A 25,600-nucleotide genomic window follows, 5' to 3' on the forward strand; every position below is an offset into this window, starting at 1 on the left:
ACCCTCTGGATTATTACATAGTCCTAAGTGTGTGTGCGTGTGTGTCTGTGTGTGCGTGTGTGTGTATGCGTGTCTGTGTGTGTGTGTGTGTGTGTGCATGTGTGTGTGTGTGTGCCTGTGTGTCTGTGTGCCTGTGTGTGGTTGTTAATGTATGCATGCATGCATACATGCATGTAGGTGTGTGGATGTAAAGGTTTAGATTTCTTACCATGTATAACATTTGTATTATTTAGAAAAAAGGCTTGCATGAGCAATCCTGCTGTTATCTGTATCAATGCACTGAACTGTCTCCCTATTAGGTTTATAAATGGCTGTGCAGAATTGTAGCTTTACTGGGAACGGGAGACAAAGGATATGTTTTCAAATGTGACAACCAGCGAATTGTTCTAGCAGAGCTCTGTATTTTGGTTCAATGGACATGGGGGAAAAAATGCAGTCTAGTGTTAAGAGCTTAGTGGCTGGGCACACATATTAAAAACTCTCTCAGCATTAATAATTCATTTCACTTTATGTGGCAATTTAGGAGTCACTTGAAGTTGCTATGGTGACAAGGGTATTTTGAGACAGCTAATGACCTATGCAAAACCCACTCGCTGTTAGCTTCAGTCAAGCTAAATGAGATTGCTGTCTGTACTGTTTGTGATACATGACTGAGAACATAATGTGCCTATTGCTTTCCCCATTTTTTCCCAACAGGGCAAGTTTAGGTTGTTAATATCAATGTAAAACATCTGTGTGTTGTTCACTGTACTCCTTAAATGTGGACCAAGCAGAAAGTAGTGTGTTAATCTGTTGTTTTGATTGCTATTTCCCAATTGCAGAACAGTTGTCAAGTTATGATAACAAAAGACATTCCAGCTCGCCGTGAGGAAATAGAGCACAGTTTGTTACGGTTTAGAAAGAACCCAATATGTTTTGCACTAAATCCCTTTCAATATCTCTTTATTTTTCAGCTTATGTCAAGAATTCCACACTGGAAGAGCTTTGAAGGCGTTCTGTGCTCTGAGGCGAATCATAATTGTCCAGCGAGGCCTCTTGCAGCTGTTGGGCTGAGACAGAATGAGTCATGTGTTATCCATTTAAGTCCAATTTCTCCCATGCAAATGCCTGACATGTGTGACAGTGCACGGCCCTAAATTTGAAACATATACATTGTTTTGAAACAGAGAGAGAATTGGGGCCAGAACCGTATGATTACTTAGCCACCTGTTTCCTTCATCATATGTGGTATTTAGCCTAATTAAAACGAATATGCTTTAGAACACTTCCACTGATTTCTTTCATGATTTTCATGCAGTGTCATCAACCATCAAATTAAAAAAGAAACCTTGCATAAAACATGCATTTAATGTATAAATATAGATTTGTTAGCCAAAGTCTATGAGTGCTTTTTATCTGAAACAGCAATATGTGACATGATATATTAATGGAGTTCGATTGTGGTGAGATCAAAGCATATCAACTAGCCTTGACCGATATTACAATGGTTATAATTTAAATTCTTAACAGGCCATTTCAGACGACGTGTTACGCTAGTGTTTTGATTTTCCTTTTCTCGCGAGGCTTTGATTTAACGGTAATCGTTAAGTGTAGCAATTGTTGCCACAGAACGATTGGGCTATAACAACAATTAAGCCATTCTGTGGCCAATAAGTAGGACTTGGACTGCCATCTGCTGGACTGTTTCAGTAACAACATCATGAGTGCTTTCAAGTGACCAATAGAAATTCAATAGAAATTCAACCGTAAAAAAAAATAATATTTATGTGTTGCATTAGTGCGTAATAATAGCGTAATGTCAGAGCCGGACCGTAACGGAGTACAGTACTTAAGTACAATTTTGAGGGATCTGTACTTTACTCGAGTATTATTTTTGGGGGAGTACTCATGACTTTACTCAAGTCAATTTGAGGCAAATATTGTACTCTTTACTCCGCTACATTTCTATCCATAACCGTGAGTACCCGTTACTTCTTCTAAAAAATAAAAGGCGAAAAGAAAAATCTCGGAAACCCTCAATTTGTTGTTTCCCTCTCAAACGTGATTGGATTGCGCAGGCGCCACTGATTAGGACAGCCTTCAGCCTATCAGCAATCACCTTCGCTTGATTGCTGATAACCAATCAACTCCATGGTCAGATTTAGATGAGACGATTGTTGATTTGATTGATGAAAAAACAGAAACTCACACATACATACAATTGTTAGCTGAATTTTATTTTCTGATATTGCATATTTATGTAAGCTGAGCAATTGTTTTTATGTTCTTGAGTATACTGTTATACTGTATACTATTGTGCTATTGCCTTGTGGGCAAGTGAGAAATGATAAATAAAGCAATCTTTCAATTCCTTTTACATTCTCCAAGATATATTTTTTTTTTATAAATCCATGTAGGACGTTTCTATACATAAATGTAAGCACTGTGGCAGTAATAATGCAATATTTAGAAAATGTACTCTTGCACTCTTGATACTGAAGTACCTTTAAAAACAAGTTCTTCGGTACTTTTACTTAAGTAGACATCTGACTGTAGTACTTTTACTTGTACTTGAGTAAAATTTAGCAAGGGGTATCTGTACTTTTACTCAAGCAAGGAAGCTGTGTACTCTGTCCGCCTCTGCGTAATGTATGACTCTGTAGAAAGTCTGTGTTATTCAGAAAGAATTAGAGAATGGGCAAAGAAGAGCACACATTGAGGAAGCATAACAATGTGCGTATTGACTACTTATTGGCAAATGCCAGTTGTTGGAAGCTATCTATCATTGCAAAATAACAAAACATCAAGGGCCAGTCTGGCCATGACCTACAAAGCTTTGAGCAAGCAAACACAAGTCAGGTTTCTATCCCATGTTTTTCTTGTGAGAGTCATTTTTCGCATTTTAGCATTATATGGAGGTGGCCATGTAACAAGGAAGTTGATAAAGCAAAGAAGATCTAAAAATAAGAAAATACCATATTGGCTAAAATAAAGCGACCAAAACATACACCTAAATTAAATAACAGTTTGTTTTTCATTCATGCATACATTTTTTGATTGTTTGAATGTCATATAATTGTGAAACCATATGAGGTAACTTTAGATTGACACATCTGTATTAACAGTGTGACACAAGGCTGATGTCTAGTCAGTGGATCACAACTCTGTTTGCGGAATCACTGTGATTAATGATCCCTGTGAGCTGCTTCTGTGCGACACAAATAGCTGGATGGTAAGTAGAACATTTGAAACAAAGACAGGAAGAGTATGTCCCCTCTCCAATGTTTCCGGCCCCATATGTCGTTCCCCTCGACATCGCTGGATGGCTTGAATAACAACACACTGGCAAAAAATCCCATGCAGCTACATGAAGCCAAATACACCCTGTCCCCTCCTAAAATGAGATTTTTATGAATTTGCAATCCAGGTGGGAAGCTACTGTTCAAATTGACTTGAGATGCTCATCTGCAGCGTTATGTTGCACCCATACGTATATGAAAACGTTCTCGAAAGGGACAGCTGCTTCAGGTTCAATGGTGTGTACATTATCAAAGTTTTGACACAGTCTGCCCACACAGACAAGGGGGTCAAATCACCTTGGAAACGTCTCTTCTTCTTAAGGAGACAAACCTCACAAACTTTTACAGGTGCACTATTGGTCCACGGTAGCTTCACAGTCAAGGAGCTTCTATCGCAGGGTGGTCAGGTTGGAGAACACATTATTGGCAAATAGCTCCCAGCCCTAAAGGACACCTACCACACCCTCAGAAAAGGATTATCAAGGACTCCCACCACCCGTCAAACAAAACGGCATTACCTCTGGCGGCAATACCAGCAGGCCTACATTCGTTGTCACATCGGCAGACGAGCAGACTGAAGTTTCTATCTGTAGAGCCGTCAGGCATCTCAATCGTCTGTGATTTCTTACATTCACGTGTCACTTAAGAACCGTATTAACCGTAATGCCTCATAATCTGGCAACTTTTACTTTGAACGCAACTGGATCAGCACATAATTGTCTATTTTGTCCAGTTATATTATAACCCTGTAACATACTCATTGCTTTCCAGATTATTTATCTTTATGTATTGATACATAAAAAAGATTCTGCCTCAAATAGGTAGGTACTAACCTTACGTTAAATTAAATAAAAGACTTGAATCTGAACTTGAACGGATGATGTTCGTTCTGCTCCATGGGCGGGGCTTAAACTTTGGGGACAATGTTCAAATGTATTAAAGTGCAGCAACGGGAACAGAGACCACATTGCTCCGTGCACATGCTATCGTGTTGGATCCGTCATGTGGACGTTTATATCTGCTGTGTTCACCAGAGCGTGTTTTATTCTTGTATCGCTGGTAGGAGTCTGTAGAGTGGCATGGGTCAAGAAAAACCCTTACTACTGGCTTCTGACGCTCCTCTTCCTACCTCAAGTCGCCGAGATGGTGGTCACCATGACAAGGAGAAGAGGAAAAGATTATAAATGGTAAGATTTGCAGTTAAATTACCTTTCTCTTCCTTTTTTTTTTTTTTTTTTTTTTTACAAATGTCCTTTGTTGTAGCCGGTCCAACTAGCTGGATGTCGTCGTCGCCCCCCGTCCGTCCGTCCGTCCGTCCCCCCCTGCAGGGAGACCCTTATCTTTTCACCAAAGGAGATCAAGATTCAGGCCATCCACAAATTACAATAGAGAGGTTTCCATGGGATTCTTTTTCGAATTATCTGATATTTTGTAGCTATTATGTGTCAAGTGTCACCTCGCTGGGCTCCAGATTTGGTCGCACATGCGACCAAAATATTTAATGGTGCGACTAATATTTTTAGTATAGGTAGCACTGGTGCAGACGATGCCCGGGTGAAAAAAATAATTTCCTTCCATCTCTCTGTGTTCTCCTGTAACCAAACTCACACTCATGGTTGTGATCGAAACCCGGTTCTATCAAGGACCCGGTTCCACTTTTTTCAAAACCCGAAAATCCGTTTGGGCTTATCGGTACCACTATCGAGTCCCGTCGTTCATTTATTCATTTTTTGTCCCGTAGGTCCTAATGTAATGTAATGTTGTGTCCCTCGAGTCGCGTAACGGCAGTTAGATCGAATCAATCCAATCACTGCAGCGTGTCCACCAATGTTTTTGAAGGGAATTGTAAGCAAACAGGTATTACAAGTAAAAAAAGTGAAGTCTTGCAGTTAACTTTTCTCGCGAGGATGGCTGAACGTGCGAAAAGGCCGAAAATCATTTATTGTAATGGGGGGGAACACATCTCAATGGCCAAGCACATTAGCATTGTGCATCAAATAAAGACCAAATGCAGTAGCCTACCTTCGACTGTCTCCGAGTTGAAAAGACTGTCTCCTCCTTCTCCTGTCGCACCACAGACGGGCCCGTCTTAAACTACAAACCCCCCTCAAACTACGAGCGGTAATCGCACCCACAGACATTGGAGGGGGTACCTGGAGGTACCTACCTCCTCAGAGAGTCAGGGGCCATTTGAGGGTAGTACTGGTTGAATGTAGGTTTTTGTGTTTTCTTGTATTTTAGATTTTGTTTGCCTTCGAAGTAACACATGCAAACCGTGTGCGTGCCACACAGCGCATATGTTCAAAATGTTTCTTTTTTGTTAACTGGGTCACCAAAAAAAATCCATCTTGATCACAGATCAAGATGGATTAGTGCTTGTAATGAATCCGCCGGCTACGATCGAACATTCAGTGGATGCAAGTCCGTTAATAGGGCTTGGGTGTCATGACGTAATTACTTTGCGTGGCCGCCATGTTGATGGCCTCCTTTACCGGGGCTCTCTAAATCGACGCCACTTCGACCTGGGCGGGACTTTACGTCCTTCGTCACTCGCTATGGGTTTGCATGCTTTGCGCGTAGCCGTTTGTCTCAGGGATCTGTGCACGAACTTATGGCAAGCCATCCCCGCCAGAAAGCGGCATCATTTAGACGCGTATCACCTTCATTACGCCGTAAAATACGAGCGTAAAATGTAGAAAAACGGTGTATTTTACGCCGTCATGCGCAAAAAAGCGCCGCTTTTTACGCCGCAATTGAGCCTTTCAAGAGCGCGCGTAAAAAGCGCCGTTTTGAACATCAAAACGCGTGTAAAATACGGCGCTTTTGTGCACATCACAACGCCGTAAAATACGGCGTTCCTCTAGTATGCTAATAATCTCCGCCCTTCTTTTCTCTCAGCCAATGCATTTGAAGTGTTTGCGCCCAATCGCTGAACAAGAGAAGCAGACCAAATCAGTTCAGCCAGCACAGATCTGCTTTGAGGAGTTCTCCTCTCATTTGTTGTTAGTTGTAGCGTCATATAGATATATATTAGTAAATCCAGTTACAACAGTGTGGTCACCGTGGCCGTGGCCCAATCGATAGAGACGCTTGCTCTGTAGGCAAGAGGTTGTTTTAAAAAATAAATAAAAATACATTCGCGTCCTCGGCAGCCAGTCAGTTTCGTTCTCGGTGCTGGTCTCCGCCAGGGCTGCGCCTTGTCACCAATCCTGTTTGTGATATACATGGACAGGATATCGAGGCGTAGTCGTGGTGGGGAGGGGTTGCAGTTCGGTGGTCTGAGGATCTCGTCACTGCTTTTTGCAGAAGATGTGGTCCTCATTGGATAATCATCGGCCTGTGACCTTCAGCACTCACTGGATCGGCTGGCGGCCGAGTGTGAAGCGGCTGGGATGAGGATCAGCACCGCTAAATCTGAGGCCATGACTCTTAGCAGGAAACCGGTGGATTGCTTACTCCGGGTAGTAAATTAGTCCTTAGCCCAAGTGAAGGAGTTCAAGTATACTCGGGGTCTTGTTAGCGAGTGAGGGTAGGCCTACTATGGAGCGTGAGATTGGCACACTATTGTCTTGTTCAGCGATTGGGCGCAAAAACTTCAAATGCATTGGCTGAGAGAAAAGAAGGGCGGACATTATTAGCATAGAAACGCCGTATTTTACGGCGTTGTGATGTGCACAAAAGCGCCGTATTTTACGTGCAGTTTGATGTTCAAAACGGCGCTTTTTACGCGCGCTCTTGAAAGGCTCAATTGCGGCGTAAAAAGCGGCGCTTTTTTGCGCATGACGGCGTAAAATGCGCCGTTTTTCTACATTTTACACGCGTATTTTACGGCGTAATGAAGGTGATACGCGTCTAAATGATGCCGCTTTCTGGCGGGGATGGCTTGCCATACGAACTCCCTTGCACTACAGATTACGAGCGTCAGTGTCGTACGCGATGGAGGGTGGGTGACATTCCTACAGTCTGTGATGATAGGCTATATTTCGGCTAGCGATTAACATGACGAAACAACACGAACTAAGCTAACATTAGACTATAGCCATTATACCAGATAACGCCATACCAGCTAACCCTAACTATTTCTATTAAACTCTGAACCATTTTGCAACAGGCAACTGTGTGTTGGTGCGTCTTATTGCTTCCCACGTCTGCGTCTGCATCTTTCCCACTCCTGGCTAATAGTTTCAGCTTTTGTACTGTATATCAGAAATGATCACCCTGTACCACACTGCTGACTTGTTGATGTTTTGCGAGCACTCACGCATTTCTCTAGGTATCTTAAGTTTCCTACTGGAGTCATCAAAACTTTGGACTTTGTTATTGTAAGAAATATTGTGTTGCAAAAACACTTTGTGTCTTACCCTTAGCGTTACCCTAACCTTAACCCCAGTAACATTTCTTCATCATAAACTACAAGTTACGCAAAATGGCATACAAACATCCAGTCCAATATGAAAGAAAAAAGCTAGCTTCATTAAGGAATCGAACCCCTTATCCCCGCGTTAATGAGTTGTTCTCTGACCACTAACCCATCAGGTCTTAGTACATGCGATTCAAGAGATAACCACTTGACAATCTTTAAACTTCGGTTGCCTAGAAATTGTAAAGAAAGTGATGTGTGTACATTGAGTATCCGTCACTCGCGATGTGTGTGCAGTCCAAAATGAAAGAAAAAACCTTGCATCACTAGGGAATCGAACCCCCAATCATCAGTTGGTCGTTGGTAACTGTAAACAAAGAGATCGCATTTTTTTTAACTGCTAACTAACAAATGGGTTTATGCGTTCACTGAACAAAGATTATGGAAATAAAAGACCACTTTTCCATCAGAAAAATCATCAGAACTGTTATTACCAACCCATAGACACTAAAGCCAAAACCTTTCTCACATGCACACCCATCGTGAGTGACGGCTATGCGCACACATGCACACCCATAGCGAGTGACGTAGGACGTAAAGTCCCGGCCAGGTCGAAGTGGCGTCGATTTAGAGAGTCCCCTCCTTTACCGCTACCTGCCGCCCGAACTTCATATGGATCCAAATTATTAATAATGCTGATTTTGTCACCATACCGGTCCCTGGCATCTCTATTTAATGTGTCCCGGTAAATTCCAGATCCTTTTCGGGATTTTAACATATTTTTTCTAGCTATTCTTTCTCAACTCTACTGCTACTTCTCTTCGTTCAACAACGTTATGTCAGAGTTATGTTAACGTTCGCATAGCCATCAACATGGCCGCCACGTCCCACAATGCAACGCGGATCCCGCGCCCTATAGGACTATTTTAAACTTTCTGTTGTAAAAGCCTCTATATACTCAGCCAATATTGCTCTTTGTATGATAGGAGGCCGATGAAAATCTTGGTCCGGACGTGGATGGGTCATCTGAAAGGACTGAGATGTGCTCAGCATCTCCAAAAGTATAGATAAAACTACCAAATGCAAAAAACGAAGGGCTACGCAATAGGGGTGGGTATTGCCAAAGAAGTCACGATTCGATTCGTATCACGATTCACATGCCACGATGCGATTCTATCACGATGCATCGCGATACTTGAATTATTGCGATGCATTGCGATGCATTGCGAATTTTCACTGAACACTGTTAAAAAAAAATTAAGCCATTACCAGTGGCTGACTGGCTGTGTATGATCTGGATAGTGTGTTCAATTGATAACTCAAAGCAACTCAATTCATACATAGCTGTATTTATTGAAACGACTATTACTGGATACACTGACAAGAAGTGCTAAGGATCTATAAAACTTAAAATAACAAAATAAGGATAATCAGTGCCGTTTACATGGCCTCAGTGGTCCTTTAAACCAATGAAATGAAAACATTCAAACATTTCCCCTTTTGGAAGTAGCTGCCATTATAACAACAATATCATTTCATAAACATAAGAGGACAAACTGATGCCACAAAAAGTGAATAGGCTTTATAAAACTATCTAAAAAAAAAAAAAAATTTTTTTTTTTTTTTTAATTATTCATTTTTTTAAATTAATAATCGATTCTTGGCGTCAACAATCGATGCAGTAGATCGTGAAAATTAGAATCGCGATGCATCGTCATGACGATTATTTGGCACACCCCTACTACGCAAATAGTCTGGAGTGAATTTAGGCCAGGTCCTCGATTGGTAGTGTTGGCTATGTAAGGCTGGAGAAGGCTATTTAAATATATTAAAGATTTGCGCGAGAATCTATATCTCTCCAGCAAAAAGTCATCCGATATGCCAAGATGTTGAGCCGTGGTCTTATTAATCGCTCCCGGTGGATTGCACGAATAATTTGCGCTCCGATGTCAACGGGCCTCATCAAAACGGCATGCCATTGTGAACACATGAAATCTGCGGTGAACGCGGGTGTAAATACCCAAAAACGGGTTATGTTCCAAACTTAACCTGCGCAAAACCTGCTCCGACCAGGTTTGATTCAGAGCATATGTTTCTACAGTAACTATACTGTGTTCCTTTTGGAACGGAAAACCTTACCGCAAACCCTGGGTTAACTTACCCGGTTATGTGATAAAACCGGCTTTGTGGAATACCCCATCGGTGTGCAATAAACAGGTGCAAAAAAACAAAACAAAAAAACAACAACATATATATATAAGCATATGTAAGTATATATAAGTTTAATATATATAATATATATATAAGCAGCGCTAAAGTTTAAATGAATATTTCAACTTTCAACTTATTTCAACTTTCAACTTTTCTAAAAAGGGGAGTTATTATAAAGTGCACGTAAAAAAGTATTCTTAAATCTGTCCTTTCTGTACCTAAGCTGTCCTAGCCTCCCACTAAAAACACTCTTTTGTTTACTCACTAGATTGTGCAAGGGATGCGTGTTATCGTCCATAATACTCTGTACCATCTACAATAAATACAATAAAATTTCTGTACCATCCTTATCTCCATCACCACCTCCAGGGACAGCAGTCCCCAGCACATAGCCAGCCCTTCTAATCTCATATTTTTGATATCTTCTAATACCTTATTTTCTGGAGAGACTGGAGAGATCCGTATCGATCTCCAACACTTCCTGTTTAAGATGACGCAATATGACGATTTTTGCGTAGAAGTAAATAGGAAGTGTAAGAGGGGAGGTTTCTCGTAAGACTACAACCACTAGTCCCACCCCCTCTAGGGGGTGGGGGGTAGGGGGTGGGACCCACTGACGCTAGAGACCTATTAGAGCAGTGCCAGTGGGTGGGACTTCACCAGCAGAAACTAACATCCACAGCGTCTGAAGCTAAGCTAACAGAGGCTGTTGATAAAACTGAAGTACAATGGCGGAAGGTACTGGATCTGACAAAGAAGATGGCACCATGCAAAAGTTCACCATTTCATAAGAAATACAAACGAGGACTAATTCACTGAGTTCACCAACTAATACTCTTTACTAGAAATGTGTGAAAGGATTTTCAAGCAGTCTTGCGGTATCAGCTTGGTAGATGGAACAGCGAGGCGTCCGATAGGCGGAGATCTAGATCAGCGGGAGTGGCCAGCGAAGCTGTGCATCGTGGTGCATGGTGGGAGTTGTTGTCTTCAATCCACAAGCGCCAAAAAGTCACTTTCGGCCTTTTCTCGGTCAAGACGGCACCAAATTAGAAATTTATTTTATTATTCAACTACATATAGGACCCAATTTGCATATATTCATGCCTCCACCAGTGAAATGCTCCTTTAAGCTTTTTAGAGTCACAAGCCCTGATACCGCTGCCCCAACTGATGGCTGCAAAGAAAATGGCACTTGCCACAACAGACTGATAAAACGTACATAACAATTTCATGCACACATTACTGTACGTAAAAGCCCTTAGCTTCCTCAAGAAGAAGAGTCTGCTCTGACCCTTCTTGTAGACAGCCTCCGTTTGTTGCTTCCAGTCCAGTTTATTGTTCATACGCACACCCAAGTATTTATAGCTCTCTAGTACCACCTGCACTTTATCCCCAAGGATAGAGATGGTGCTTAGCTCAGGCCTGGTCCTCCTGAAGTCCACCACCATTTCCTTGGTCTGTGTAACATTTAAAACAAAGTGGTTTTCCCCACTCCATGCAACAAAGTTATCCACCAGCTGCCTGTATTCTGTCTCATCTCCACCACTAATACACCCCACTACCGCAGTATCTTCTGAGAACTTTTGTAAATGACAAGCCTCAGAGTTATACTGTAAGTCTGAGGTGTATAGTGAGAAAAGGAAAGGGGACAGCACAGTCCCCGGTGGAGCTCCTGTGCCCCTGACTGCCTGCCCAGAAACAGACCTCCCCAGCCTCACAAACCGGGGTCATTCAGGTAATCCATGATCCATGATATTGTGGTGGTGTCTACCTGTATCAGCTCCAGCTTCTCACGTAACAGTACTGGCTGTATGGTGTTAAATGGAAAAACATGATCCTCACAGTGCTTCCCGACTTGTCTAGGTGAGAGTGGGCTAGGGTAGGTAGATGATGGCGTCCTCAACCCCCAGCCTTGGGCGGTATGCAAACTGCAATGGGTCCAGATAGCTTGACCCATTCTCAGCATTCTCATGCACTCTTTTTTAATAGCAGTCACTTAACTTGTTTATAGTCTGTTATATCTTACCTGTTGCTGCTTTCCCATATGAACAGATTGGATGAGGTCCTGATTTGACTGTCTATGTATTGTAGGATTCCTCTCTCATTGCTTGAGGATATGGTGTACTGTAATGGAAGGACATTATTTAAAAATGTATAAGTAATTTGTTCAAAGTATTATTTATTTAATTAAAATATCATATATAGAACAATATTAATGTATTCAATGTTATCCAGTGATTTTTTTTATTTTGACGGGGGTTGAACTCTCCTTCAAGGCCCTGCATGTATGTTACACTGTGACTAGGGGCTGAGCACCCCTAAAGGTCTGGTCCTAGAATCGCCCCGGTCCTTTACATTAGTTGAAGAAAAAAGGAAGCTGCACACCTCTTGTTTCCAACGGCTTAAGTTCATAGGAAGGGAGACAGAGGCTCGGATAGTCTTTAGAAAAAAATATTGAACAACCTGCAAACCTGGGGACTGGATAGCTAATAAACACAGCTGAAAGTGTATTTCAAGTTTCACATTTATTATAGTTATTCAAGAGCCCTTTAAAGACCACAAGAGTAGACCAAAGTACAAAGTGCAATTCAGCTATCTAATTCAGCTAAAAAAAAGGAAACACTAGACAATAATAAAACGTATATGGAGTTAAATGCAAGAGAATAGAAATTAGTTTTCAGGAAATTAGTATAGTTTCTATTTGAAGACGGACACTGAAGGGGCTAGCCTGACATGAAGAGGGAATTCGTTCCACAGTTTGGGGCAAATGACTGCAAAAGCCCGATCCCCCCTGCTCTTAAGTCTTGACGGAGGGATGGTGACTATTAATTGGTCATTGGACCTCAGTGCCCTCGGGGGAGCGTATGTTGTTAGGAGGTCAGAAATGTAAGGTGAAGTTTTCATTCATTCATTTAATTTCATTCAATTTTATTTCATCACACATAACTACAGGCTATATATTATATTTTAACAATTTAAACACAGAACCAGATCTGGAAGCTGGGTTTCTAGTTCAATCCCTGGCTCCTCCTAGCTGAGTGTCAAGCTTGCCCTGAGTAAGACACCTTAACGAGCTGGCTGTCGCCTTGCATAGTTGATTCCGCTGTTGGGTGTGAATGTGTGGCGGAATTAGTGAATGTAAGGCAATATTGTACAGTGGGTCTATAAAAAGCCCTATATAAATGCAATCCATTCACCATTTAAAAGAAGCCTCATCTTCCCTTATTTCCACCTCGTATCCTTGCTAAACGTTGTGTTGGATGTTCTCCAGGTATTCTCCAGCCATTCTTCTGTTCCTCATCAGCATCATTCCCTCCATCTGGATCCTGGAGCTCCATCACCACCAGAACATTTCCAATGAGCCACAGGTGATCCCCGCAGAGAAACTAGCAAACCAAGATCCCATGAACCATGACTGTCAGTAGCCGCATTCATTTTAGAGTTGTGGATAAATACTAAGAAGAACATTAATAATAGAATTCATGATAGTGATACGACCGTTGAATCAACACAGCAATTCATGTGGTTAATTCTGTCAGCTATCTGTAATAAGCTAATATCCACCAGTCACTGTCTATCTGTAATAAGCTAATATCCACCACTCACTGTATGCATTAAGCTAGTACCTACCACTGACTGTCTATCTGTAGTGAGTTAATATCCACCACTCACTGTCTGCAATAAGCTAATCTCCACCACTCACTGTCTGTAATAAGCTAATATCAACCACTCACTTTATGTAATAAGCTAATAGCTACCACTCACTGTCTGTAATAAGCTTATAGCCACAAACATTTACCTTCTGTAATAAGCTATGGATACCACATACTCACAGTATGTGAGACTGTAAATGGAATGCATTTTGACTTTTAATTAGTGCTGAGAAGATTGTTGTATGAATGTCATCCATTCACATGTTTCTTTTCATCTTCATAGTGCAACCGTCTAGACTCATGGGCGGCTCTCCGAGATTCTTTCAATGGTCAGAACGTAACTTCGCAAAATATCACCTCCATAAATGTAAGTTAAAGCGGTTGAAGTCTTCAGGTCCAATAAATGCAATGTAGAAGTCACTGACTTCAATAGGATATTTGTATGTCAGTTTTGGCCTCATGGCCTGGCAGTTGGCCCAATAATGCGATTGGATGGTGTAATGAGGATGAGTCATCTGGGTAGAAGAATCCAGCAGATTTATTCTCACATACATATCAGTAAATCAATCGCTGCAAGTTCCGCTAGCCTGGTTGCAACCTATTACCCCAGAATAGTAGACCGACCAGCGTTATATAGGCACACAGGAAAATACCTTGTCTTAACCATTGGATCTGTAAATCAACTAAACAAACTACATTTATTCACATAGTTTGACTTATATTTATATAATTTAACAAACTTATTTGTTGTAGTATGTGTGGATGATGGCTGGTTTAAACGAGTCGGATTGGATTAAATGAAGAAAAATACTTTTTTCCATTGTAGAATATATATATTTTTCAACTCACACTCCTCCGGTGCCTTCTGATTTTTCCCTCCCGGTACATTAAACGGTGCACGGACCCCGGGAAGTCTTTCCCCCCTAACACCTTAGGAGTTGGAGACAAGAAGGTAAACAATTGATTAAAACTTATATTAATATTGTATAACCATGTTTGTGTCTATTTCCATATCTCTCTCTCGCTCTCTGTCTATATACCTACACATAAATAAATAAATAAATATATATATATATATATATATATATATATATATATATATATATATAGAGAGGGAGGGATTATCAGTCTACTTCACTCTAGGCCACTCCCAGCTCTACACGCATGTCGTTGGCCAAAAGAGACGGGAGCGAGAAGAGCCGCAGTCATGCCTTGCTGTGCGGTTGGTTGCATAAACCCTTTTAATAAGACTGATTATCCCATTTATTCTACTTCTTGCTTGCCAACATGATAAAACAATTCAAATACTTTGATAATTATGCTTTTTCTTATTCGTATTGCATGCTAATTAAATGTATGCTCTGTTTGAGTTCATCTCCCTTAAAAAGTAGTCCCCTTTAATTACGATCGATCAAACAATTTTTTGACACCTCGAAGGGCATTATCCCGCTTATACCATGGTCACTTGCCAAGGAAAATAAATTAAGATCATTCATTTAAATTTTCATGCGTTTTACAATCCAAATATAAAGTTTTTCACATAAATAGGACGGATCGTAGCTACGACTTGGCAACGGGAGGTATTCTATTCCGCTGAGCTATGAGCCAGAGAGCTAACGTTATGAATTGTACATATTTATAATTCGTCCCAGCCTTTATACCACAGATACTCTAGGGTCAATATACCGTAATTTTTGGACTATAAGCCGCGCCTTTTTCCCATTTTTCGATTCTGCGGCTTATATAACGGTGCGGCTAATCTATGGATTTTTACAGCTAACGGCCACTCGGAAAATTTGTATTCGAAGCTTAAATCAATGTTCGGAGCTTCGTTGTTTTTTCTCAGTTACGTGACGTTACCAGAGCGAGGGAGGCAAACTATAAGCGTTAGCGACACCAAGCAGAGAAGCGAGAGGGGTGGAGGAAGAATAGATATCTTGTTTCCCTTTACTTTATAACACAACATTAGCGGGATCTCGGGAGGAAAAGTAATACTTGACGAAATGCTAACCTTAGCTTAGTTGTTTGTTTACGTTCTCTGTACAGCGCCGCGCCAATCAACTGTGACTGGCTTGCTGCAGAGCGTGACCGTCTTGGGAATACCCGGACAATATAATGGATATAATATGGACACATAAGAAATCAATATTCGGTATTTGTTATGGATTTATTGTACAAATTCCCTGAAAAGATGCACGTTCCAGGATGAATGGAAAAGCTCCCGTAAGGGCTGAGATGGCAGAGGACAGCTGATTTGGAACGAAGCTGTTCGCTTTCACGGGGAAAAACTAAGGAACTTCAACCCACTTAGGCCTACTAATTAACGTTCAAAAGCTAATAAATCTTCAACAAAATATGCAGATACTGTCAAAATCGGTTCCAGGGAGTATATAGGGATTATTTATTTTGTTTTTGATGGTGTTTTCTTCTGGAACGAGTATTCGAAGAATATTCGCTCGGAAAAAACAACAAGTATTCGAAGCCTGAAAATGGCATTCGGGCCAGCCCTAATGGTAATTAAACATTAAAACACCTGCGGTTTATAGTCCAGTGCGGTTTATATATCATTCAATTTAGCTGCTGCGGCTTATATTCCGGTGCGCCTTATAGTGCGGAAAATACGGTATATAATCACGCTGTCTGATTACAGTTTAATTCATTTTTCACAATTTACCAGCTCTCGCTTTGAAGAATAATCACCACGCCATTCGTTTCAATGGGAATCGCGACGGTCTATGCTTTCAACATCAAGTGTACATATTTATATTTCGAAATTTGTCCCAGCCTTTATACCATACCATAGGGTCTATAGCATATAACCGCGTTTTCTGATTACCGTTTAATGTAACAGTAAGCTGACAAAATCGCTACTTAACACCTCTACTGCAAATTAACCACACAGAGATAACCATGGCAACCGGTCAAACATGGCAACCGGTCTTTTTGCCATTTTTCTGCGCACGCATCCTCCGTGTTGATAAACAAATAATCCCTCTATATATATGTATACACAGAATACATTTATATCTATATTTAACAATCATTCGCAGAAGGTGAAGTGAATAGTGAATACTATTCACGGAGTCTGAGGTGAATAATTGTTTTAGTATATACTACACGTGAACACTCCAAAAATAAAAAAGATAACACTTTTTGCTGGGATTTGTTTGTTTTTATTAGCAGTTTATTTGTTTATATTAGCGTGACGAGACGACCGAAAGCGGGACATTTTGCGATGAAAACAATATCTGGAGTTTGAGATCTCAATCATGGGATATTGCCCAATATCCCGAGATAGTGATCCAATCAAATTGTGCCATTTTAGGAGGTTCACACGTAGCATATACTAATTCTACATATCTCTGTATAGATGCATCTCTATATATATATATATATCCATATCGCTCTATTAATGTATACGTACAAGCATATGTTTATCTTCATCTATATCTCTGTATCTATCACTTCTCATCGCATGGTGTGAGCACCACTAAATATCGCCTTTCTATTACAGGGAATGCGATCGTGGACTTCTTGAATGGAACAATAATAATAATATTTTTAATAACAGCTAATCAACTGTGACAACTTCCATCGAGGCTCACACTCAGAAGAGATCAAAAACACAACAACAACAATCAAAAAAGTTGGCAACAACTGTTTTGCCTTCTAAAGTACTAGAAGGCACGATGACCATCATTCCAAGCATTCCTGTGGTTGGCAGAGAGTAATTGAGTAACTATCAGGAAGACCCCGGTAACCCAGAACTCCAGTCGTTACAGGGTCGCTACACTACCCCCTCAAGAGATAGATCCTTGCACCGAGTGACCAAACAAAGTCTCAGGAGCGATCTGGAAAACCACCTCTGCCTTCACGGGCCTGGGGACAAGGGAACAAGTACAGGGGATTCAACCGCAGGATGGGGGGGATGATAAAGAGGGGACCGGAAACACTGTCATCAGGGCATCCTGCGTTGCCTCAGGGGGCTGAGCAGGATGTGAGGGGAGAAGGAGTGGGAGGCAATAACAGTGTTACAGAGCCCCCTCTGTTAGGAGCTAGTCGGCCTCTATTTACCTTCCTCGCCTGGGGAAGGAACCTGCTGCATCTTGTAAACAACCTCGTCCAACTTCTCCAGTACTCTGCAGTGATCCACCCACTGGCTGTCAAGCTTAGGAAACTGACCCTTCTTCCACTGGGGGCTGTGGACCCAGACTAGCTCTGCAGCTAGAAAGTGTGCCTCACACCGGCACACTGAGGCGGTCCTGAAGCCTCCACCAGGACATCCACTATCGTCTCTGCCTCCTGGCCTGGGAGGGAGAACGCCTCTGGCTACTTCCTGAAATTGTCTATGGTGGAGAGGGATGGAAGTTACTCCTGAGTGAAGCAACTGATCCACTACATCCAGCCTCACTCTTTCCATTGGTACCCGCACTGGAAACTGTTGGAGTGGTGCAAGCAAAATGGGCCCTTGCTTGACGTACAGGGGTAACAGCGGCGGCAAAAGTCTGCAACGTTTCTCCTGAACTGAGCCCAGTAAAAGCTCTGGCGGAGATGGCAGTGTGTCTTTGTGACTCGAAAGTGCCCTGACCCTGCTGCTCCATGCATGGACTTAAGCAGGCCCTTGGGGACCACTACCTGTCACCTTTCCTACCCCGCGGCTGGCTCCTTTCATGCCAGCTGCATCACACTCTCATGCAGACGTAAAGCCCCAAACGTGGACCACAGCCCCATGGTCTTCATGGAGAACACGGCCACCTCTTCCCAGGGTGGTCGTTGTTGTGCCATCACCACCCGTCTGTCCTGTCCTGTCCTGTCCTGCTGCTGTGCCCCCTCTGCCACATCCACTGTCTCAGCTCCTGGCAGATGAACACCTCCACCTGTCGCACTGCAGCACAATCCCTCCTCAACCTCACACAGCTCTCTCTCTCATGGGTCTCCCTCCACTAACAGAAACACCTGGAAAGCTCCCACTAAAGCCCCATAGCTGCGTCTACCCTCCGATACAATGACAATACAGAATTAACGACATCGCATTGGTAACGGAGCACACCTCTGTTACATGGACAAACCCCCACGACTTCTTAATTATCAAACAAATAAGAATTTGAGAGAGCAAAAGCTAGCAAACATAGCAAACATAGCTAGTGGTTATTGATGGCCTAGTGCCGCTGGATTTGCTTCATTGAGAAACAATGCCGCTGGATTTGCTTCATTGAAAAAGATCCAGGGCACTGAGATGACACTCAAAAGATCATTAGCAAATGGGGATACTCTCCTAAAAAAAGGCAAGTAATAATGTAAGTCACGGAAGAGGTTTGTGTCATAAATGCAGACAAAAAGTCGGCACAAAGACGACAGCTAGGGCAAAAATCAGATCACTGACAAAAAAGCAGAGAACTTTGAACAAAATAGATATATTTAAAAAAATAACCAAGTTTCTACGATTAATGATATTAATAAATTTGATATTTGAAGTGGTTTTCTTTGATAAGATTGACCCAAATTCGATCCAACTATCCAATCTTCAAAATTACAAAAATGTGACGTCTGTTTTGTATTATTTGATTTAAGTTTCACATTTCTAACTAAATCCTTCAAGGATTCCTTCAATGTGCGTCTGGACAAGTTTATCTCGGCAGTATGCTCCAAAGAGTGGATCCTGGGTCTCCACATGACCCAGCTCATCCTGCTGATCGTGGGCAAGTGGTTCCTCCCCATAGGGGGCGGAGTCACCAGGGACGAGCTGTCTCAGCTTCTCCTCATATTCGTTGGAACTGCGGCAGACATCCTAGAATTCACCAGTGAGACACCATCACTTGGGTAAGCACTCATATCCCTCCCACGCACACATGTGACGCACACACAGACACACACACACACACACACACACACACACACACACACACACACACACACACACACACACACACACACACACACACACACGCACACACACACACACACACACACACACACACACACACTCGCACACAAACAAAGATGTCCCAATCACCCAATTCCTTATAACTCTGAGTCACATGTCTGACCACACAGACACTATAATTCTGAATCTTTTCACCTTTTTGCCCCTCTACTCCAGATCCAAAGACAGCTTTCAGTTGATCTACATGACCCTGGCGGTCTGGACCTGGAGCATGTTGCAATTCCCACTACATCTATCCGGTCAGTGTGTGTGTGTATTTGTGTGTGTGTGTGTGTGTGTGTGTGTGTGTGTGTGTGTGTGTGTGTGTGTGTGTGTGTGTGTGTGTGTGTGTGTGTGTGTGTGTGTGTGTGTGTGTGTGTGTGTGTGTGTGTGTGTCTGTGTGTGTGTGTGTGTGTGTATGTGTGTGTGTGTGTGTGTGGGGGGGGGGGGGTTGCTACTTTGTACTTCAGCCAAGTTCTAAACTGATTGTTTAAATTGACCCAGATCGGGAGAGGCTAATCACCAAAACATCATAATTGCTAGAGTTATTGGTGTACAAGGAGCATATGTATACAATTAAGCACATAAACAATAAACAAAGAATATAAACGTGTGCACATCTTGGGACAACCTCATCAATCCGATCTGGGGAATTAAATAAAGACTGGACCCAGCCCTTCTGTGTGTTGCTTCCTCTAGCAACTGGGGTCAACACAAAGCAGGAAGGATGACCGTAAAGTCTGCATTCACTTTTCTTTGTTGTGTCATATTTAATTTTAAACATGTGCTTCACCTGCACCATTAACTCTACCGAAGCAATGATGATGTTTGGGTAAATAGCCTCTCCCATTCTGGGACGATCAGTTTTTACTTGGCAATGTCAAACTGTTTAGTTGATATTAAGTGCCTTTATATTTACTGAATTATCCATTTGTATTCATGTTTGTACTCCCTGAACCTAGCTAAGCTTGTTTACTTTTCTTGGTAAAGGGACATATATGTAAGGGGGGCTTTGAGTAGTTTAGAAGCTTGTATTATTAAGTGAGTTTGTTTTTGTAAACGATGGGCGTATTCACAACTGCCTTGTTTGGTTCGAACCAAACCAAAAAAATCGCTTGTGCGGACCTTCTGGGCTGGTGTGAATACAAACCTTCGAACACTGGTGCGGACCAAACAGCCGGTCCAAGACCTAGCCGGAGAGGTGGTCTTGGTTTGCTTCCAAACAAACCCTGGTGCGGTTCGCTTGAGATGTAAAAGCGCCGTGCTCGACCCGACCCAGTTCTAAAAATAATATGCCTTTTTCGGACGCAACAGTCTCCCATTGCTGCTTGTTTTTTTATTTATATTGTTTGATTAGGGCGGTAATTTCAAAGATCAACGTCACGTTATCAGACCGGCATCACGTTATCAGATCCGTTAAAAATGAGTCGTGGCTCAACATGGAGCAAAGAGGAGACGAAATGTCTGGTGTGAATACGCCCTGAGACTCTTTGGCAGGGTCACTGTTGTGACAGTGACCCTGCCGGGGACCCCAACAGTAACGGTTCAACCATCTCTCCATTCACTGTTTATCACTGAGGTTGAAGCTGTCATTAGAAAAAAGACAAAAAGAGTTAGGAAAATATATATAATAGGATGTTAGAAAGGTTGTTATATTTGGCAGGATCAGGATATTTTTGTTGAGAGCTGTGTCCGTTGAAGTATGCTGCATTGTTAGCCTTGCAATCAGCCATCCTCGTCGGGGGACTAATCAAAGACTGATCCCGACCCTCCCTTCTGTGTGTGGTTTCCCCATAGTGGTCAACAACAAGCCAGAAGACGAGGGTGACCGAAGCTCCTCGCTACTGACCAGACACAGCACAGACCTGTGGACTATTACTCAGGCCCTGTTCATCCACGACGGGCCTTTTCTAGCGGTCAGGCTCATTGTCCTCATACATTTCAAAGTCTTCAACCAGATGCTGGTCTTCTTTGCCATTAAGAACCTGTTGGTGCTCGCCCTGAACGTGTACAGGCTGGTGGTCATCTGCCAGGACTCCAGGTCAGATAATGGGATATGATGACCCACATACATCATCACACACGCGCGCACAAACACAATCACAATCACACACATTCTAACTCACTCACCAACACACAACACACACACACACACACACACACACTATCTCGCTCACTAACACATTGACACACACGCACACACACACACAAACACAGAGGGCCGGCGCTCGGCATAGGCGAACTAGGCGATCGCCTAGGGCGGCAAATGTTTTGGGGGGGCCCTCTGGTGGCGCCCTTAATTAATTAACAAATAATAATCTATTAATTACCCCCCCCACAAACACACAAAGAGGCAGGTCAAGCCGGATACACCTTTAACAAAATTAATCAGTTGTTGTATTCATCACGTGGTGAATAGGTTACACCACTGAAAGGGAAAGGCAGACTTTGTTTACCATGACCACCACCACCAACAGCGATGCCCATAGGCATGTAAGTCCGAAGCTAACTCCCTTAATGTTTTATGAATAGCCCCGGATCTCATTTAAAAAGCCATAATCAAAAATGTGTCATTCAGATCATACATTAAAGCCCTCAAAAAGAATGTGCTATTCAGTGTGTGTTATATGTGTCATTCAGGCAGCACTGGGCTTCTCATTTCACTATGCTTCATGAACTGTATCTGAAAACTGTGTCAGATTATGTGTGTTTGCATGTGTCTGTCTGTGTGTGTGTGTGTGTGTGTGTGTGTGTGTGTGTGTGTGTGTGTGTGTGTGTGTGTGTGTGTGTGTGTGTGTGTGCGGTGTGTGTGTGTGTGTGTGTGTCATAATCATAAATAAATCTGGGACCTTCTGCATAAACTAACAGGGAAAGGACATAATAAGCACGTTCGGACTGAGGGACTTTCCCTCTAGTGAGCCGCTATGGGTGTGGCTTGGGAGAGAAGATCCGCCCAACTTCACCGTTTAGTGGCTCAGTTAGCAGCCCAGGTAGTACCTGCCTCGGGGTGGGAGCTTTCCGAGCCACTCCTAACTAGTCGATGCTGATTGGCTACGGTTGAGGCGGGACACCAACATTAGATATAACATTGAGTATGTATTGGGCGGCATGTGGTGGGGGTGGCATGTGGCTCAGGAGTTAGAGCGGAAGGCTGGTAACCAGAAAGTTGCTAGCTCGATCCCTGGCTGTCGAGGTCCCTGAGCAAGACACCTCACCCTAACTGCTCCTGACGGGCCCGCGTGTTTGACTCCGCTGTCGGTGTGTGCATGAATGGGTGAATGTGAGGCCATGTGGTAAAGCACTTTGAGTGGCCACTGGTTAGAAAAGTGTTATATAAATCCAGTACATTTACCATTTAATGGAGTGAAGTATGCATGTGGTGAAGTTTTTCAATTTTCTATCAGAAAAACACACTTTAACATTACAGAAAAACAGGCTTACCATTTGCCCTTGTCTAAGACGTTGTGTTGCATTTCGCTGATGTAAATTTCTTTAAACCACAACACTTTCTCTGTTACCTCCTTGCTGCGTTCTGTTTTGAGGTTCCTGTATGGGAAAGGACGCAGAGGGGAACTAAGTGAGTGGGCGTAGCCAAAACACTGAGCCGCTTTCCAAGAATTCCCTCATTCGGAACGCGCCTATTAAAGTAACAAAGCAGCTGGAGATCAAAGACAATAAAAACCCTGTATAAAGGACCAGCAGAAATAGCGACTGTTTTTAATAGCCATTTTTTCAATTCTGTACATAGCCCTCAAAGTGGTCCACTATACTCATCACCAATTGATATTACACAGCCAGTCTTCGCTCTGACAGAGATTTCTGAATCCAAAGTTAAGTCTATAATTACTTTTATTAACTTCCAAATCAAAATACATATTTCGACGGGATTCTATGTTTTTAAGGAAACATGCTGCCTCTTTCACAGGGCCAGTAACTCAAATTATTAACACCTATATTAAGGAGGGAAAATTCCCAAAGGACTGGAAGTCAGCCACTGTTGTGGCAGTCTATAAATCAGGGGACACAACTGATATGAATGAACAGTTCATTCCCCCCCTGAGGAATAAACTGGGCGTACCCCAGGAATCTATCCTGGGCCCTATTCTGTTCAGACTTAACATAAATGACCTGCCATTAGTATGCACTCGATGTGAATTTCAGATGTAGTCTGATGATAGTTATTTATGTTCATAAAAAACAAAAAACAAAGCCCAAGCTGCTGCCAAACTCAGTGATACAATGGTATTTGTACATAAATGGCTTGCTGACTGACAGTTGCATCTCAATGTAAAGAAGACAGTCTGTATGTTTTTAAACAAGACTAACACTGTTTCTCACTTCGAACCAAAGGTTGTTCAAACAGTTACACATTTTTAATATCTAGGTATTATCCTTGACACGGCTCTATCCTTCAAAAACCAAGTGAGAAAGGTCATGCAAATAATGAAGCTCTGTCTGAATGTTCTGATCATTCCCCACTTAACATGACCTGGGCTCAGGTGAATAGTACAACATGAATGCCTATTTTATCACTTCACAAACAAGCGCTTAAAGTTTTTGACAGAAAACCCAAGCTTTACCAACACCGTTACATCATTGACAAATATAACTTGTTCAGCTGGGGAAATATTTTAAAACAAACTGATTTGTAAGATTATCAATGGCAAGGCTCCACCACCCCTCTACATTTTTATACAGCAGAAAAAAACAAGGTCTGCTCTAAGAGGGGACTGTGTAGTTCCAATTAGTTCCAGCTCCTTTGGCCAATTATGTTTCTCTGTCAGAGCCTCTAAACTATGAAACCAATTGCCAGTGGAGATTAGAAATTGCACCTCCAACCATACATCCATCCATTGTCGGCCGTTTTATGAACTTTAAGAAAATAAACAGTAGACTGAACCTACATAAATACATTAGCTTACCAGTGTGCAGTGATTTTACACTTTTTTTGGCTTTATACCTTTGACAGAATTTAAGAGTGCATGTTTGTCTGTTGCTATGAATTCTTGTAGCTGTCTCATGGTAGTTTGTATGAATGCTTGTATGGTTATGTGTTTTATTGGAGCCTATTGGCATCATGTTATACTGTTGTTGTCTGTTGCTGTCTGTATTCTTAATATGTTTCAATTTTTAGCTATCCTGTGCCTAGTTTAACATCTTGCCAAAGGACGACAGTTGAAAATTTTCCTGCTGGCTAACGCTGGCACATTTACAGAAATGTCGATTAATGTGTGTGTGTGTGTGTGTGTGTGTGTGTGTGTGTGTGTGTGTGTGTGTGTGTGTGTGTGTGTGTGTGTGTGTGTATGTGTATGTGTATGTGTGTGTGTGTGTGTGTGTGTGTGTGTGTGTGTGTGTGTGTGTGTGTGTGTGTGTGTGTGTGTGTGCGCATGTGTGTGTGTGTGTGTGTGTGTGTGTTTGAGAGAGAGAGTAAAATAAATGGTATTATTCCAATAAAGTAATATTGACATAAATACATTTAACAGTTTCTCAGGTCTGGGACTGTCAAGGGCCAATAAATGTTTAATAATATTTAATGCAAAGTATTCTGCTTCTAAACAATAATATTACTAGTTATTAAACACTGCTTATAATGTTAATCACAATTAATAATTAATTTGAAATGTGAACACCAGATTTTTATGTACATATTTTATAATTATAGGATTTTGTAAAAGACAAAATAAATGTTATATATAATCAAATGTTTTCTTATGCGTCTTTCTCAATAAAAAGTGGATAAAAAAAAAAGATTTGTATGATTTCTTTCATCAGGTTAGTCAAGTTTGTTTAATTAATCATACCACTGGAGGAACTACGCAAAAAAACTGCCTTTTATGCATCCAAACTTTAAAACAAGTACAGCTACCAGAACATGGGCTGTGCTGTTTCACTAATTATTTGTAAGTTATGATACAATGTTGACAATATTTCAAAGTTGCCAAATGTCATTCATCTCTAGCGCTGTCCCTCTACCTCATAAGACCTCTGCCTCAGGAAGTAGATCCGGCGCTCTCCCTACCCTCTGAAGAAAGGGGTAGGGTTCTTGCCGGGCGTTATCAACTAGTGGGGTCAATTTATTTCTGTACTGCATTTATTGATGATAAACACAATATTGGCTGCACTACACACACATGAGACATCTGTATATTATTTCACAGGTAGTGTTATGACCTTG

The 25,600-nt window shown here is 41.9% G+C and overlaps 1 protein-coding gene across 1 annotated transcript; it reads left to right on the top strand.

Annotated features, from left to right (window-relative positions):
- Positions 1 to 4,198: 4,198 nt before the first annotated feature.
- LOC130404480 (transmembrane protein 26-like) lies at positions 4,199 to 25,144 on the top strand. Its single transcript, XM_056609232.1, has 6 exons — positions 4,199 to 4,465; positions 13,121 to 13,217; positions 13,786 to 13,869; positions 19,102 to 19,322; positions 19,603 to 19,685; positions 21,223 to 25,144. Exons 1-6 carry the CDS (start codon positions 4,281 to 4,283, stop codon positions 21,483 to 21,485), a joined length of 933 nt encoding a protein of 310 aa, XP_056465207.1. The 5' UTR covers positions 4,199 to 4,280; the 3' UTR covers positions 21,486 to 25,144.
- Positions 25,145 to 25,600: the final 456 nt, after the last annotated feature.

This window comes from Gadus chalcogrammus, chromosome 15, assembly GCF_026213295.1.
Source record: "Gadus chalcogrammus isolate NIFS_2021 chromosome 15, NIFS_Gcha_1.0, whole genome shotgun sequence".
NCBI lineage: Eukaryota > Metazoa > Chordata > Actinopteri > Gadiformes > Gadidae > Gadus > Gadus chalcogrammus.